Source organism: Dermacentor silvarum, chromosome 9 (genome assembly GCF_013339745.2).
Source record: "Dermacentor silvarum isolate Dsil-2018 chromosome 9, BIME_Dsil_1.4, whole genome shotgun sequence".
Classification (NCBI taxonomy): domain Eukaryota; kingdom Metazoa; phylum Arthropoda; class Arachnida; order Ixodida; family Ixodidae; genus Dermacentor; species Dermacentor silvarum.
The window spans coordinates 144,127,026-144,145,801 of record NC_051162.1 but is presented as its reverse complement, the minus strand read 5'-3'; the positions used below and the strand labels follow the sequence as shown (position 1 = coordinate 144,145,801).

The following is an 18,776-nucleotide window of genomic DNA, read 5'->3' as shown; positions in this document are numbered from 1 at the left end:
GGTCAGTCAACAGGAGGGAATACAGCCTTTAGGAGCCCAAATATTTTTGTCTCACTAATATTCACAGCGTTGGTACAGACAGGACCCCCCCCCCCCCCTCTAAAGAGTGAAAGTCCCACTGCGGAGAGGCATGCCACTGTCAGCATGACCGCAATGACTGGCGTCTCCTCCGCTGTAGCACTTGTGTGATAGTTTCAGTACTCTCATGCTATCGAAGCATCTGCATTTTCTAAGATAAAGACTGGGCCTTATATGTCTTTCAGCTGTTCTACTGGCACTCCGTGTACAGAAGTCAGTGGAGAAAGAGCAGCTTTGCAAACTCTTACATGCCAGCTTTGTCAACAAGCTGCACCTTTTCCTACTGTGTATTTCTTCTGTTGTATTTATTTGACACTTCTGTTGGGTGTACTTCTTTACAGCGATGGCTGATTGAGGCTCAGTCCCATTGTCGCTTTGACATCCACTGCTGCAATCGCTGTAAAAATTTTTTTACAGAGAACATCCCAAAGAGACAAAGGAATAAACATTTTCTGTTGTGCGGCAAGGATTCGAATTTAAGATTTGCAGATTGGCTGTCCAGGAGGCAGTACCTCTCAGACACTCAGTCGATGCTAGGGCAGTGGAGTGATTGTGCCACAAGCTGCTATGATTGGCTAACACCTGCTCAACATCTGCAGTGTGTACTGGATGAAGCGTCCATCCGCACATTCTTCCGTGTTCTAGCATGTCGCCTTCCAACTTGCGGAGGTTTGGTTAGTTGGTTGGTTTGCCGTTATTCATGGTTCATGCTTCAATGGGGGATTGGCCATGAATCGGATGAGCTAGAAAAATAGTTAGTTAAATCTATAAAGAAGCACTGATGAGAAATTTTGATAAGATCGAGAGCGGCAATCCTAAATTGCTTTTTCTTCTTCTTACATGTAATGACAATGATTGAGCACGTTTGCTTCACCTTCGTAATTAATATTCGCTTGTGCTCGCCGTCTTTTCATGTTGCTGGATGGCGCAAGTATCCTGTTTTATTCAAGGACGATGTGAGGCATAATATTAGCGTAGCCCTAAAACATATCTGAGGAAAGCCAAACGAATACCACAGTAAGTAGCTAAAGGGTTGTTTTAGGAAGGACCAGCGGCCAAGTCCATATGGATAAGAGGAGGGTGAAAAGCCAAACCTTTCCACTTCACCATCGGGAGGGACAACTTATAAAGCAACACGACTTGCACTTGTTTAACTTCTTGAAAGGAGATTGCTCGCTCACACCTTTGAATGTTCGCTCCAACAAGCGTCACACGAATCATCCTAAGGCTTATTGTGCCTTATACTCCACCAGCTGTCGAGTCACTGCTTTGCGTTATGGACTGAACTATGATTATTTAGGGTAACTGTGAACTGGATGAAATTCTCTGCGGATCTTGCTTACTGACTCGTTGCCAAGACAGCTGCAGTATTTTAGGAAGAATCATGGCTGTTAAGTCCTCAGTAGCGGGGGATTCAACTCATCTTGAGCTCCTACGCTGAGCTGCTGCAGTGTAAAACTTGTCTGTGTAATAAATTTAAACAATCATTGCATCCTTTTGTTAATAACATATGGGGCAGGAACTTGGAGGTTAACAAAGAAAGATGAGAAGAAGTTAAGGACTGCGCAACAACTGTTAGGCTTAAAGTTAAGAGACATGAAGACAGCGGCAAGCATTCTACGCACGAGCGAATGGGGGTAGCTGATATCTTAACTGACATTACAAGGGAAAAATGGAGTTGGGCAGACCATGTAATGCGTAAGACTGATAGCCGGAGGTCTATTACAGTTACAGAATGGGTGCCAAGGCGAGGTAAGTGCAGTCGAGGATGGCAGAGGATTCGGTAGTGTGATGAAAACTGCGAAATTTCCAGGCATAGGATGACGTCAGCATGCACAAGACAAGGCTCATTGGAGGTCGCTGGAAGAGGGGATCATCCTGCAGTGAACATAAAAATGGGCTGATGATGATGATCTTACGAGTCAGTTTTGGTTTCGGTGCCCAAGGATGTCATTGCCTCATGATGTCATTATAAACTGGCTGGCACTGTTGCTGTGATCACTGTGGCTGCTACATGTGGGCACAGCTAGAAACAATGTGTGGAACACTTTGCTCAATTTTTTTTACTGGGAAACACCATTGTGCTGCGCAACGTCAAGAAATTTCGCACTATGTCATGATGTTTCAGTGCTCTTGATGAGGACACGTCTGGAACTTGGAAGAGCAGCTTTGGTATCCAGTTTAAAGAAACTGATTCGCAAGCCTCCTATTTGCCAAGTGTGATCGTTTTATGAACGAGAAACGTGTTGCTGTACTTATGAAATATGTGTCAGTACTAGTGCTGCAACACTATCGGTAAATGGACTATCCATAGTGTTACGATATTTTGCTATGAAACTATCGATAGCAATCTATCAGTAGCGTATTTATTGCCAGCAAATGGCTGGGAGGATCCCACGTGATGCTTTGGGAGAAGAAACCTTAGTGCATTGAACTTTGTCGCTGATGTGGCTTCCTGCAGATTTCTTGTTTTTTTTTGTCTTATTTTCTTTTGTTCTCTGTGTGATTGCAGACCAAGGAGAAGCTCAAAACCGCAGGCATTGTGCTTGGAGTAGGAGCTGGTGAGTAAACTTTGCACAAAACATTTGTATCTGCATTCAGACTCGGTAGCATTGGCGTGATGGTACACCTCCGTGCCTCTCCTGCCCATTTCATCCACACCGCCGTTGAGAACGCAATTTTTGTCCACAGCATTTGTAACAAAGCTCCAATCAAAATGTCTGAACATAAAACGATACTTGAACAGTTGATTCTGAGCCTAAGTCTTTTCCTGTGTACTGTTAGAAAGGTTTGCACCCTGTGGGACCTACTTTGTCCCTAAATAAATAGTTTTCATCCATCTTGCATGCATTTCTTTCATCTAACGCTGTATGCCCTGCAATTCCAGGTCACGAACGGCATGCTCGTTATCAATGCGACACTGCATTCTTGACAGCAAAGTGACGAGTGCAGTTTTCGAGAAAGGAAACGGGAGTAAAACGGATGGCGATTATTGTTTGAGGACAAGATAAGCCCCAAATTGTGGAAACGTTTTTTAGAGTATACAGTATGTGTGAAAGGTTTCGAGAAGGAAGTGTTGAGCGGTTTCCTTGCTGCTTACTCTAAAAACTGTGATAGCACTTCGCAGCTTGAAACTGGGCTTGCTTTGTCGAATAGTCCTTTCCATTCTGCCCGTCATCCTGATGTTATTGCGGTCAGGCCACCTCCTCAGCTTTAATTTAAAGGGGGCCTAAACAGAAAAAAATATTTGAGCGCACACCTGCTCACTCCCCAAATTTTCTGTAAGGTTTCAATGTTGGGCTTGTTCTACGATATTAAGAACGTTGCGTCAAGTGTCTCGAAAAACGGATCCTGTTTCTACAATCGTTTAATAGAGTTTGGGAAGGGCCGGTGCACTATTGAAAAATTTGCATACAAAGAAGAAATTATAATAGCTGTGCTTACCTGTTGGGGGCTGCGCAAGGCACCATATACAATAGGGATACTCCAAGCCCGTTTATTCGAGAAGTTCCTGAAGAAAGTGGAAGAAACAATAGCAAAGTCACTGGAAAAGTCACTCTAACCTAAAAACACTGTGTTGCTCTTCAAACACAGCCTTTAAAGTTTGTTGCTGCTTTGCAGGTTGCTATAGTAGTAAACATAATCAAAATAAAGTCCGTATGTATGCCACATAAATGTGTATGCTTGAGGCATACCTTCAATACAACAATTGATGCTCCACTTCCTCGTGTATCCTGTATGCATCATTTTTACGAATTTTAATGCTCTCAGAATGGTAGGTATGTATTAGTAAATTACCCTTCTACAATTCCAAGAAAGCAACTTCACGTTTCCACACCAGCTAGCTGTGGCATTGGGGATTTTGGCCGCATCCTCTCGGGCTAGGTAATTTAATGCTTTATCAGTAATTATGGCCTACGTTGTATTCTGAAGGAGCCAAAGACTAAACCTACCATGTTTCTAGAACATTTGTGAGCCACGATAGCGCAAAAATAAAAATGTGCCATGAAAAACACTACGTTACATGAAAGGGGCCCTGAACCCCACCCCTCAGGCTTGTTGAAAAAAACAGTCTGTGGATATCATACCCTGCTTTGAACATCTCAGAGAAGTTTTGCAGTTGTGCACGGCGCATGGAGCTCGCAAGCGGAGCGCGAAATCACGTGTCTCTCAAATCCTCTCTTTTCAACAGAAGCTTGTTCCTCACTTTGTTCTCGGCGCTTTATTTCGAAATACACCAGATTCTCATACGCGGCTGTTATTAGCCAATAGCTGACATCAATCAAGAAGGGTGTTTGGATCAGTACGCTTCTTCCTTCTATTATTGTAATATTTATTGATGCAGTTTAATAAACAGGCTGAAGCAAGCTCCAATCTGCTTTCGAATCTTAATAATTACGTACTTGCAGAAGAAGCCGACTATCGTCTACTCACGCTCAGCTGCGGCCACCCGAGTAGGAATTAAACTTTGGTCACTTTGCTTATCAGTGTCGTTGCCGTTGGGTTTCGCTAATTTCTACTAGCTTTTAACATTCAACTAGCCTCAAACAACAGGAAACTTAAGGTCAGGCCACACGCATGCTTGCCAGCGTGTGCTTACTCTTGGCCGCTCGTGGTTAGACTGCCTTCACAGACTATTGGCAGCATTTCAAAAATGCAGGAAATGGGATGTGGCTACTATCCGTAGGTCAAGCTGGTGCAGGGCAAAGACAGTCCGCACCCGCTGGCCCTGTCGTGGACAGAGCAAACGCTGTATACATGTAGCTTGTGGTCTGCTACACGGCGTAGATACCACAGCTGCTAAGGGATGCAGCGACGAGTCCACTGGCTGAGTGCTCTGTGGCTCACTGAGGAGAACTGTGTTTGGCGCATTGTAGGGCGCCAAAATCCGAAATAGTGGTGTCTGTGTGAACATCCAATATTAAATTTGAGCTGTGCGCTACGATGACGATCGGTAGGCGGAGCACCAACGTCATTGTAGCGCGCAGTTCAAATTCGACTTCTTTGTGAGCATGCCCCTCTCTGCCGCAGCCTTCACAGTGCAAGCCATTGAAGAAGGAGCGGAAGCAATGTGAAGGGGGTGTTTGACAATACCTTTGCTCTTGCTGATTCGCATTGAAGTACTTTTTACTGAAAAGTATATTTGAAATAGACTAATTTAATTTCAAATCTATTTCTCAACTTCGATGGAAAGTGGTTCAGGGCCCTATGAAGTGGTGGCGCGAGGATTTTGGTGGCAAATTCAAGAATTGAAATTTTGACCTTGATTTTCCTTCATAATAATCAACCTATTAGCACAAAAATTAAGGAAAATGGAGTTTTGCAAGAATACTTTATCACTCTACACTCATTCAGTGTTTCGCTTTGGTGTCCCTGTTACTCTGTGGCTAAGAAAGACAAAATTCACTCAACTGCCACTGTAAATTGAGGATGTGCAGTTAGTATTGAGATGCGTTAGATACTGAGCTAGCAAGCAACATTTGTGCTTGGCAATTTTTCAAGGTTGTGTGCCCCACGCATACTTTTCAGAGTGGTGGCGCTTGTGCGTGTAGGTAAGAGGGCACAGATGGCAATTCTGTAGAGGATTGAAGATAGAGGCTGTTGGTAGTTGTAAGTATTCTGTAGAGATTGAAGAGTTGCTCACATTTAAGTTTTTTTGAAGTGCGACGGCAAGGACAGTAGTGTGGAACAACAAATTTAGATGCATATAATTGTGTTTGCTTGCATCTGCATTCTGTAATCTGTTGCAATGTTTATGTTGATGTGCTGCGCAGTTTAAATGGCATGTCTAAATGCAACTGCCAAGTCAGGCAGCAGACGCACAGTATGAGACGTGGATGGAGCAATGTTCTGACAAAGGCGCGATGCATGATGCATGTCAAGGAAAAAACAGCAATGAGAGGTCTTTACACAGAAGTACGATGCATATACAGTCAAGACCACTTGTAACAATACGTATTTTAACAATATTGTTACGTGTGGAAGGGCACAGACGAGAGAGGCTATTTACAGGCTATTTACACTGGAGCCAGACAGCCAGGCCCACACTCGCTCGCACCAAGAGCACAGACACACTTCATCGTTTTTCTCGCGGCGGCTCGTCTCTTCAACATCTTTCGATGCTATCGTAATACTACCCCCCCGGCGGCAAAAGCGCCGTCACGGTGCTGTTAAATATCCAAGGCACTTGGAGAGTTGTAGGATTTTAGTCGGGCGACGTGGACAGTATCACTGGTGGTCACGGCAGAGGACGTAGTGGGCGTGGCCTGTGTAACAGGAGAGCAGTTTTTCACAAAGGCCAACTTTACGCGATGTTGACCAAAGCAACACGAGTGTGCCGGGCGCAAAATGCACATCACGGTGATGGAGGTCGTAGCGTTGTTTCTGTTTTTCTTGAGACACTTGCAGACGAGCGCATGCAAGTTGGCGAGCATGGTCAGCACGGGCGATTGCATCACGGGCATAATCGCTAGTTGAAGCTGTGGGGGACGGAAGCACAGTGTCCAGGGGTAGCGTCGGTTCTCGGCCATACAAGAGGTAAAATGGGGAAAAGCCAGCAATTTCGAGACGGGAAGAGTTGTACGCAAAGGTAATGTAAAGTAGAGCCAGGTCCCAGTCACGGTGGCCAGCTGAAACATACTTCGATAGCATGTCTGTAAGCGTGTGGTTGAAACGTTCAGTGAGGCTGTTCGTTTGTGGGTGGTAGGAGGTGGTAATTTTATGCTGTATTGAGCAGGCACGCATGATGTCAATGACTTTGGACAAGAACGTACCGCCACGGTCGGTGAGAATTTGACGCGGAGCACCATGCATCAAAATGATATCGTGTAGGAGGAAGTCCGCGACGTCAGTAGCGCAACTGGTCGGAAGAGCACGTGTTGCGGCGTAGCAGGTTGCGTAGTCCGTAGCGACGTCAACCCACTTGTTTCCTGATGTAGATTCCGGAAAGGGGCCGAGAAGGTCTAAGCCAACACGATGGAAGGGCTGGGCAGGGATGTCGAGCGGCTGCAGGTAACCAGCGGGGAGCTGGGAAGGCTTCTTGTGTCGTTGGCAAAGTTCATAAGCGGCGACGTAACGCCATACGGAATGGGCAAGGCCTCGCCAGAAAAAACGGCAACATACTCGGTCATAGGTTCGAGATACGCCGAGGTGTCCTGCTGTTGGTGCGTCGTGAAGCTCTTCTAGAACGGTTGAGCAGAGGTGTTTAGGTACTACAAGTAGGAACTCAGAGTCGTCCGGATGAAGGTTACGACAGTACAGAGTACCGTCGCGGAGGACGAAGAGGCATAGAGTAGCATCGGCCGGAGAGTGTTCGAAACGGTCAATGAGTGCTCTGATGTAGGCATCACGACGTTGCTCGTCGGCGAAATGAAGGAGCTGGGATACTGAGAAAACTCAAGCAGCACTGTCAGTATTGGAGGAGTCTAGAGTCGTCAACAGGGTAACGCGACAAGCTGTCAGCGTCTTGGTGCAGGTGGCCACACCACGGAATATGAAAATTCTTGCAGCCTCAAAGCCCATCGACCAAGCCGGCCTGTAGGATCCTTTAGCTATGAAAGCCAGCAGAGGGCATGATGGTCTGTGACTGCGGAGAAAGGACGACCGTAAAGGTAAAGACGGAACTTCGCAACTGCCCAGACAACAGCAAGGCAGTCTCATTCCGTAATGGAATAGTTGCGCTCCAATGTTGATAGGAGGCGGCTTGCGTAAGCAATAACGTGATCCTGGCCACGCTGACGCTGGGCTAAGACGGCACCTACACCATGACCGCTGGCATCTGTACGCAATTCTGCAGAGGCATCAGGGTCGAAGTGGGTGAGAATGGGTGGTGAGGTGAGAAGAGTGACGAGACGAGAGAAGGTGGTGGCCTCTGAGGTACCCCACGAAAATTGTATGCCTTTCTTTAGAAGATTAGTGAGGGGTCTAGCAATTGCTGCGAAATATTGAACAAGTTGACGAAAGTACGAGCATAGCCCAACAAAACTGCAAACTTCTGTGGCTGTCTTCGGAACCGGAAAGTCTCGGACGGCGCCAGTTTTGTCGGAATCAGGCTGCACTCCGGAAGCGTCGACGAGATGGCCCGGAACAGTAATTTGGCGGCGGCCAAAACGACATTTGGACAAGTTGAGTTGCAGCTTCGCCTTTCGAAATAGATCAAGTATAGCGGTGAGACGCTCAAGGTGAGAGTCGAACGTTGGCGAGAAGACGTCGTCGTCGAGGTAACAGAGACACGTGGACCATTTAAAACCTTGGAGCAAGGAGTCCATCATACGCTCAAAGGTGGCAGGAGCATTGCATAACCCAAACGGCATTACTTTAAATTGGCATAGGCCATCAGGTGTTACGAACGTGGTTTTTTTTTCTCTGACCATATCATCAACAGCAATCTGCCAGTATCCAGAGCGAAGATCAATAGAAGAGAAATAGCTGGAACCGGAAGGCAGTCAAGGGCGTCGTCGATACGTGGGAGCGGGTAGACGTCCTTCTTAGTGTGATGAAGAAGACGTGCAACATGCTCTGCAGATGATGCACACCACCAGCAGTAGCAGCATCGTGATCGCTCCGCAAAAGACTACGCCGAAGTGACCGCTAAGAGCGCTGCCCTACGTAACTGTTTAGCCGCCCGTTCTGTGGTTCTGTGTCAGTATATCCGAAGGATCTACATCTACGCTTGCACCAATAAACCTCATTTCAATTGGTGGAAGGTGCTGGGTACGACCTGCCAAGCTTCCATCCTGGAACTTCGCTCCCGTACGCTTCGTCCCGCTATGCCCGAAGACGCAACCACGCCCCCACCGTCCACGGCCCTGCCATCCACGACCCTGCCATCCACGGCCGTGCCATCCACGGCCCCGCCATCCACGGCCCCGCCATCCACGGCCCCGCCATCCACGGCCCCGCCATCCACGGCCCCTCCTTCCACGCCCCCTCCACCCGTCATTTGCTCCGGGGTGCCTTACCTGAGGGATCCGGTGGTCTTCAGCGGCACTGACGACAGTGATGTGGAAGACTGGCTATCGACTTACGATAGGGTAAGCGTCCACAACCGATGGGATGAAACCGCTGAACTGAACAATGTCCTCTTCTACCTTTCACATGTGGCTCATCTGTGGTTTAAAAACCATGAGAAAGATTTTTCCACCTGGTCTGCATTCAAGGCCGCCCTCATAGATGTGTTCGGACGCCCCGCCGTGCGCCAGTTGCGCGCTGAACAGCGTTTGCGCCAGCGCGCCCAGCAACCGGGCGAGTCGTTCACAGGCTACATTGAGGATGTTCTCGACCTCTCGAAGCGCGTCAATGCCTCGATGCCCGAATCTGACAGAATCAAGCACATCATGAAAGGCATTAACGATGACGTCTTTCAGATGCTTCTTGCAAAAAACCCGACCAGCCTAGCGGAACTCATCAAACTGTGTCAGAGCTACGATGAACTCCGGAAACAGCGGGCCTTGACTCGTCGCCCGGTTACTAACGACGACAGCCTCGCAGTCCTGGCCGTCCACTCGGACCAGTCAACACTGATGCCACAGCTCCAGGCGTTCATACGCGAGGAAGTAGCTCGGCAGCTCTCACTGCTGCAGTTTGCTCAGCAACAGCCCCAGCCCCGTCCTGCTCCTTACCTGTCACCCGCTATTCGTTAGGCGATCGAAGCAGAAATTGCCGACGCTGTGCCAGTGTCCTCTCAGTCGCATCCGGTAGCTGCTCCTCTCACGTACGCCGACGTCGTCGCACGGCCTCGAACGCACCCTGCTTTCACACCGCGTCAACCACTGCGCGCGCAGACTCCACCCCGCGCCCCTTGCGCTGGCCCCATGGCCGCAAACCCTCGGCGTGCTCCTGACGACAAACCAACTTGCTTTGCCTGTGGCCGCCCCGGACATATCGCTCGCTACTGTCGCCGCCGCATGCCTTTGGCCGTCTCATATGGCTATGACCCAACGACTCGCTATGCCGACCAGCCACCGCTCCGCTACACTCCAGGATCACCTCCAAGAGTTCCTGATCGTCATGCGTCCTTCGACCGACGATCTCCGTCACCACGTCGGCGCTCTCTCCCCCCAATGCGTCGTCGTCCCATGCCTTCAGAAGAACGCCGCAGTTCATGAGGCAAGAACTGCGTCGCCGTCACAGCGTCCAAGTCCTCACAATTCTCCGCCGAATGTACTTGCTGTTTCTGTTGAGGGAGTATCAACTCTTGCCCTTGTGGACACTGGAGCCGCCGTTTGTGTAATAAATGAAAGACTCTGTCAGCTCCATCCGGAAAGTGACGACGCCAGTTGCTGGTGTAGCCCTCCGTACCGCAACAGCGCAGCATGTTCAGCCGTTAGCAGCTTGTACGGCCCGAGTTGTAATTGAGCACATGATGTACATTATTGAGTTCATTGTGCTGCCGTCCTGCTCTCACGACGTCATTCTTGGATGGGATTTCCTCTCACGACACAAATCCATCATCGACTGCGAGCGGGCCAAAGTCCAACTTTCTCCCTTGTGCGATCTCCATTCCGACGATTCTCCCGAACATCCCCCTAAATTAGTGGTCGCTGAGGAGACTGACATTCCTCCGCGCGCCGCTGTTGTTTTACCTGTGTCCTGTGGAAGCATCTCTGACGCCACTGTTTTGTTCGCCCCTTCTGAGACATTCATCGCCAAAAATACTGTACTGCTTCCCTTCGCGACCCTCCATTTTTCGGCTGGTTTCAGCCATATTTTTGTATGCAACCTTTTTTCCGCTCCGCTCACATTGCTCCGTGGCCAGTGTCTCGGCCATGTCACGCCATTCAGTCCCTGCACATCGTCGACGTGCCCGATGCTACTTCTCGCGACGACCTTACTGACATCTGCACTCTTTCTGCTTCCGACAAGTCTTGCATCGACATCTTTAGCCCATCCATCGCTGACGGCCTTACACCAGAGCAGCGTTCGGAGCTTATCGCCGTCCTGTACCATTTTCGATCTTCTTTCGACGCTATTCAGCCTTCCCTTGGACGCACGTCCACTGTCACGCACCACATCGACACGGGCTCACATTCACCACTGTGGCAACGACCATACCGTGTGTCACCTACGGCGCGCCGTGTGATTAGTGAGCATGTTGACGACATGCTTCGCCGCAACATTGTTCAGCCCTCTCACAGTCCCTGGGCCTCGCCGGTCGTTCTCGTTAAGAAGGATGACTCTATCCGCTTCTGTGTTGACTTTCGCCGCCTAAATAAGATCACCCGCAAGGACGTGTACCCCTTACCGAGAATAGATGATGCCCTTGACTGTTTACAGGGGTCTGAATTCTTCTCTTCACTCGACTTGCGATCAGGGTATTGGCAGGTTCCCATGGCCACCGCTGACAAGCCCAAAACTGCATTTGTTACCCCTGATGGACTTTATGAGTTCAACGTGATGCCCTTTGGCCTCTGTAATGCCCCCGCAACGTTCGAGCGAATGATAGACACTGTTTTGCGTGGATTGAAATGGCAAACGTGTCTGGTGTTACCTCGATGATATTGTCGTCTTCGCTCCGTATTTTACGACACATCTTCACCGCCTCAGGTGCGTTCTGACGTGTCTTACCAACGCTGGCTCCAACTTAATCTCAAAAAATGCCACTTTGCCGCTCGAAAGTTAACCATTCTTGGCCACGTCGTGTCTAAGCACGGCGTCCAACCTGATCCCGTGAAATTGCGTGCCGTTACTGACTTTCCCAGACCGACAAATCTCAAAGAACTTCGCAGTTTCGTTGGCTTATGTTCATAATTTCGACGTTTCATTCGCAACTTCGCGTCTATAATACGCCCTCTGACACAGCTTCTGGGTAGCTCCGGCGACCTGTCATCTTGGTCTCCAGCCTGCGACGAGGCGTTCACTACTTTACGCCGTCTTCTCGCTTCACCTGTTATTCTGCGTCACTTCGATCCTGCAGCTTCGACGGAAGTACACACAGACGCCAGCAGAATAGGTCTCGACGCCGTGCTAGCACAACGAAAACCCGGACACCCTGAATACGTTGTTGCTTATGCCAGCCGTACCCTCACCAAAGCGGAGACCAACTATACTGTGACTGAAAAAGAATGCTTAGCCATCGTATGGGCCCTTAGCAAGTTCCGCCCTTACTTGTACGGCCGCCCGTTTGACGTCGTCACAGACCATCACGCCTTTTGTTGACTATCAAATCTGAAAGACCCATGTGGCCGCTTTGCCCGATGGGCTCTTCGACTTCAAGAGTTCGATATCAACGTCGTCTACCGCTCTGGCCGCAAGCACTCGGATGCTGATGCTCTGTCACGGTCTCCTCTGCCTACCAGCCTTAGTTGCCTGTCAACACTAACACCCATCGTCTCGCCTCTCACCATCGACAGAATTGCTTCAGAGCAGCGCCTCGACCCCTGGATAGCGGCCCTCCTCGACCTACTTTCTGACACGCCCACGCTGCCAGCCTCTCGCGCACTTCGCCGCCAAGCTGTTCACTTCACCATTCGCGACGACCTTCTGCACCGACGCAACTACGCATCTGACGGCCGTAAATGGCTACTCGTCATACCGCGCAGTCTGCGCTCCACTATCTGCTCATACTTTCATGTTGACCCGCAGTGCGCCCACGCTGGAGTCTTCAAAACATATGAACGACTTCGTCAGTGCTACTACTGGCCAGGAATGTTTACATACGTCCGCAAATTCGTTCGCTCATGTACGGACTGCCAACGTCGGAAATCTGCGCCTTGCCGTTCAGCTGGAGCTTTGCAGCCCCTTCCCTGTCCCGCCCGACCATTTGATCGAGTGGGCATTGATCTCTATGGTCCGCTTCCTATGACACCCGCCGGTAACCGCTGGATCATCGTCGCCGTCGACCATCTTATGCGATATGCTGAAACTGCGGCACTACCTGCCGCCACTGCGCGCGACGTCGCCTCCTTCCTGCTTCGCTGTTTCATCCTCCGTCACGGCCCACCTCGTGAACTTCTCAGCGACAGAGGGTGTGTCTGAGGTTGTCGAAGCTCTTCTGGCTCAGTGCCACGTTATTCATAGGACAACCACCGCCTACCACCCCCAGACGAATGGACTCACGGAACGTTTCAACCGCACCCTGGGTGACATGCTGGCCATGTACGTCGCATCTGACCACACAGATTGGGACCTTATCCTACCATTTGTTACGTTTGCCTACAACACTGCAACCCAGACTACCACTGGATTTTCTCCCTACTTTTTGCTCTACGGCCGTCATCCATCCCACACCGTGGACACCCTGCTGCCCTACCAGCCCGATGCTTCTGAGTGTGTGCCCGTTTCGACTGCAGCACGTCATGCCGAGGAGTGTCGCAAGTTAGCGCGCCACTTCACCACCGCTGCGCAACAGCGCCAGAAAAGGCTCCATGACGCTCTCTGTGAGCAACCTGTCTTCTCTCCCGGCGACCTCGTCTGGCTGTCAGTACCTGCACATGCTCCTGGCCTCTCTTCAAAATTTCTTCCCCGCTTCGATGGACCTTATCGCATTGTTCAGCGCACGTCTGCGGTGAATTACCTAATTGAACCACTGACACCCCCCTCTGACCTCCGTTGTCGCGGACGTGACATTGTTCACGTCGATCGCCTTAAGCTTTACCATGAGCCGCTCGTGATCACTACTGTTTGAGCCGCCAGGATGGCTGCTTTTTCTCCCGGGGGTGATTGTGATGAAGACGGGCAACATGCTCTGCAGATGATGCACACCACCAGCAGTAGCAGCATCGTGATCGCTCCGCAAAAGACTGCGCCGAAGTGACCGCTAAGAGCGCTGCCCGACGTAACTGTTTAGCCGCCCGTTCTGTGGTTCTGTGTCAGTATATCCGAAGGATCTACATCTACGCTTGCACAATAAACCTCATTTCATTAGTAATTTTGTTCATATGACGGTAGTCTACACAGAAGCGCCACGTGCCGTCCTTCTTAACCAACACCACAGATGACACCCAGGGACTCGAAGAAGGCTCAATGATACCTTTATCTAGCATTTTGGTCACTTCATTTTGAATTACTCGGCGTTCTGACACAGAAGCGCGATATGGTCGTCGGTGAATAGGCGTAGCATCGCCAGTAGGAATCCGATGCTTGACTGCGAGCGTCTGACCTAAAGGGCGATCGTCGAAGTCGAAAATATCTCGGTAGGCCGATAACACTTTGCAAAGGTCGTCAGCCTGAGTAGAGGAGAGGTCCGCCGAAACCATTTTCTTTATGTTGGGATCGGCGCCCGAGGGCGGCGCGAGGGGCACGCCAAGCTCGGAAGAACCATCGGTTGATAAAGCTGCCACTTGATGGTTGCCGAAACCCGGGCTATTTACACTGGAACCAGACAGCCAGGCCCACACTCGCTCGCACCAAGAGCACAGACACACTTCGTCTTTCTCGCGGCGGCTCGTCTCTTCAACATCTTTCGATGCTATCGTAATAATATATCAGCTATAATGCTATATATATATATATATATCAACTATATAAGTGCTCGAAGTATTGCTTATCTATTTCTTCCTTATCAACATAAGGGACTAGCTGTAAATGAGCATTTTACTGAATTTACCTTTCCTATTCCTTGCATTGCAGCCTTGGCAAACACCTTTGTCAAAATTTTATGTAGTCGAAACCGGATATATCGAATCTGAAAGGGATCACAAGAAAGTTCGATATTTAAGTAATTCGATATATCAAATGAAAAATGTATACAGAAATTTTCAGAGAGATTTTACGGCTGTTCCATGGACACAATTATTCGTTATATGTGGGTTCGATATATCCGGGTTCAACTATATACTTGTTAAACCCTTTCACCGCTCTATTTATTTGTACAGTTTAAATATCTTAGCTATTCCTACATTTCATCAAGTTGCATGAAGTGTTTGCAAAGGTATGTTAATTTCAACGGCGCAGTTTTAAAATTTGTACATGTTCTTTCAATATTAAGTTATTCGTTAGATAAGGTACTTTACTTCATTTTCTGTAGTATAGGAAATGAATGCGAGAAATTGTGAGAAGGAGTACTCAAAAAAAATTTTCATCCCCCTTCATTGCATAGCTGGTTACCCCACATCTACAGTACGGTGCCAGAATTCCTCAAATGGTCGAGAGATCGCTACCTTTATTCTCTTTAAGGCGCAACCGCATGTACGCGATTTTCGAGCGACGGCAACGAGCGACACGTTTTGCCATTGCTTTCGCTGGTCGCGTCGCCGGTTTCTGGCTGGCCAGGAAGTATCGCTTGTCGCGCGGAAGTCAGCGCGACGACATCCGCTGGGGACAGCGATGCGCAACAACATGGCAGCAATCAGTCTGCCCGCTTCGATCTGAATTCGCTCTTGCAACTTGCTCTCTGCTGTGACAGCAAAAAATAAATAGTACAGTCAGTCATCACTTCGTCTCATCGCTAGCTGAGGACTAAGTATCGGCACTCTCTGGTTGTTATTATTGAGATCAGTGGTTTGTTTTGACACTGTTAGGCCTGAGACGCCACCGAGAGCCGAGAAAGTGTTTTAAGTTTTACTCAACAGATGGCGCCACGGCATTTTATGCTGGCGGCATGGGACGGATTTCCACTGGGGTTGATAGCATATTTTAGCTAGGTCTAGATAAAACGTTGACCTTTTGATAAAATTGAGATTTCTTTACGTGTGCACGATAACATTTATTCCCACAACAATGTAAATCCGTCGCAACTCTTTCTCGCGATGTCGCGTTCATGTGGTTGCTCCACGCCGCGACACGACAGTGCGACAGTGTGTGCCTGTCACGTCGCTTGTCGCTGTTGCTTGAATATCGCGTGCATGTGGTTGGGCCTTTAATATCATCGTTTCAGACTCACACCAAATAGATCACGACTTCTTAGATCAAGTTTGTTTACAAGGACTTGACTACATGTAATGAAAATTGCAGGTAGTGATCACGTAGTATCAAAATCGCAGATGTGCACATCATTCTGGTTCTGCGGCTGCAATCCACACAATAAGCATGTAGCACAGAGCTGGATGCTTGCTGTATAGGCCATTCCACTCCACTTCTCCGCGTTCAGTGTGGATGTAATAAGCTTTGTCATCTGCAGTCGCTTCTTTCCGAGTGTGCCGCACCATTTTCACCTCTCCCCAATTATCCTGCCTTCTAAAGCTTTCGGCAAGACGATTATAATGTGTCTTCAACAACAGCACTGACCTGCGTATTTGATACTACTTGACCACCACAGCCTTATTTACTTGACATATAGAGGAGCCGTTGTAATAAATGTTACGCAAAGATACTGCGATCCATTTAGCACGGGTTTTGAATTCGTGGCATTAAAACATGATTAAGTTCATAATTTGTTGCACATTGGAGGCATTTAGGTCTCACACCTTGATTCTGGAGTGGGGAACTATCAGAGAAAGAAAAAAAAATCGGAGAACAATTTTGTGCCAGTATTCCTTAGGATCAATGAACAAGAAGATTTTGGGGAGGTTGGCTAACACATGGCATAGTGGCACGGACAGACATATAAACTGTGTGAAATTGCCAAAGAATGCTAACCGCATTAGAATTATTTCTTTCAGTGAGCACCCACATGAGAATCGAATTGAAACAGTCAACTTTACTTGTAACATTTACTTCGTCACCATGGTTTGTGTGAAGCTCGGTGTACTGATGAGCCAGCGCTGCACTAACTGCTTTATTTTTTTAGTGTGTTTTCATTTGTCATAAGAATGTCGTTTGGAGCCGTTGCTGCTGTGGCTCCAGTGCCCCTTACCTTGGCCTCTGCCGGGATCACCTTGACAGGAGTGGCGCCGTGTGCAATGGCTTCTGGTGTTATGTTGGCGAGAGACGGGAGGTGTAGGCAAGGGGAGACTGTAGGAGCTGGCACTCATGGGGGAAGTGACAGGGTAACCAGGGCAGGAAGTAGAAGCCGAAACCCGAAATAGAGCTGACTGAGGAAGCACTGAGGGAACCAGCAGAGGAACTAGATATTGCTACGGGGAAAGAGATTTAAAATCTATTTACAGGATATTTATAATGAGGCCACTGGCATACAAAACCTACAAGATGGAAAACCAAACCGCGCGACATGAGAGAGCGTCATAGTTTTCTGTACTGTCCTCAGCTTCGTCTCAAGCAGCGCTTGGTAACATGACCCCCGGTGGCAAAGGCGCCGACATTGGCCTACTCTTGCCGTGCAATGGTTTGTATGAGGGATATTGTTGCGTGGGAATCGTCTGGGGCACGAACCTGGGTAGGAACAAGAGATGTAGCTTCAATCTCCCGGTGGACGTAGGGCGCAATGCTGTCAGATGCAGGTGGCACAGGTGGGAGACGGAGGGCCTCGCAGGCAGATGTTGCAGCTGTATTAGGAAGACGAGAAAAGTTGTATGCAATACGACGGCTTTGGGCTTCTTCGAATCGGCGGCATTCAACAATGATGTCCTGCACTGTCGATGAGTTCTTGAAAACGAGGAGCATAAATAAGTCATCTGCAATTCCTTTGAAGATGTGCGCGACCTTTTCCACTTCCGGCATGTTCTCGTCAACCTTGCGACAAAGAGCAAGCATGTCCTGAATATATGTCACATAGGACTCGGTGTACGTCTGAGCTAGGCATGCAAGGTCTTTCTGCGTAGCACGCCGGCAGCCAACAGGTTTGCCAAGCAAATCAGTGAAATTTTGCTTGCACAGGTCTCGGCTGGTGCGTACCTTTTCGTAGGTCTCGAACCAGACGCATGCTGTTCCCTCAAGGTAAAATATCAGGTTAGCGAGCATGATGGTCTGGTCCCAGTGATTGCTCGCGCTCACCCGTTTGTAGAGTTGAAGCCAGTCTTCATCGTCAGTCGGAAAAGGTGCCAGTGTCATGCAGTTGTGCCAGGATAACGGTGGGCGCAATTTGCGACGTGCCCGAAGCATTCGCGCCTTGAGCTGGCATTGTCAATGCAGCCAAGGAGCGCCCGCTGCGTAAATCCCTTGTGCGTCTTGGAGAACCCGCACCTCCACCAAAATGTTACGGGGAAAGGGGTTTAAAATATATTTACAGGATATTTATAATGCGGCAGCTGACATACAAAATATACAAGATGGAAAACTGAACCGCAAAACATCAGAAAGCGTCGTCGTCTTCCATACTGTCCTCAGCTTCGTCTCGAGCAGCACATGGTAACAATATAAAGCTGTGGCAAGGGAGGCAGCACAGGAGGCATCAATAAGCTGGAAAAGTAGATGGACTAGACAATGGAAAAGAAACTTGCAGAGAGATCGATGAGGAATCGGGAAGAAAAAGAAATGTTGGAGAAACTGATGAAGAACCGAGAAGGGAAGTGATTAAGCTGACCGAGAGAACCAAAAAAAAAGTGTCAGAGGAAACAGACAGGCTGTCAGAACTTGGAAAATAAGAAGGCAGCCGAATTGCGACAGTCGTTCGGAAAGTAATATGCCCGTCACTGTCTCGTCAAGAAATGGGTGCAAAGAGCTTGCCCTGTATATTTAGAGAAGGGGTACTCAAGTGAGTAGCGAAGAGTTATTTAAGTACATCTGCAGGCTAGAGTAAAGCAGAACAAGGGTCTACACAGTGCTGATGGCCAGAGTTCTGCCACGCACAACAATTGACAAGGCCGGTGCATTATGTATACCACAAAGGAGGGTTCCGATTAAGCTAAAAGGATCCTTCTAAGTTTTACCTTTGAAAAGTGCTTAACTCCAGATATAACATTTCTTTTTGCTTCTTGTCTTGC

General features: G+C 48.7%; 1 protein-coding gene across 4 annotated transcripts in view; it reads left to right on the top strand.

Annotated features, from left to right (window-relative positions):
* LOC119464465 (uncharacterized transmembrane protein DDB_G0289901) overlaps positions 1-18,776 on the top strand; it is a 67,581-nt gene that overhangs the window by 8,874 nt on the left and 39,931 nt on the right. For all 4 annotated transcript variants that reach the window (XM_049656406.1, XM_049656408.1, XM_049656407.1 and 1 more), the window contains one exon: positions 2,591-2,639. In XM_049656406.1, the coding sequence (XP_049512363.1) occupies positions 2,591-2,639 (49 nt within the window). The remainder of the gene's footprint in view (positions 1-2,590; positions 2,640-18,776) is intronic.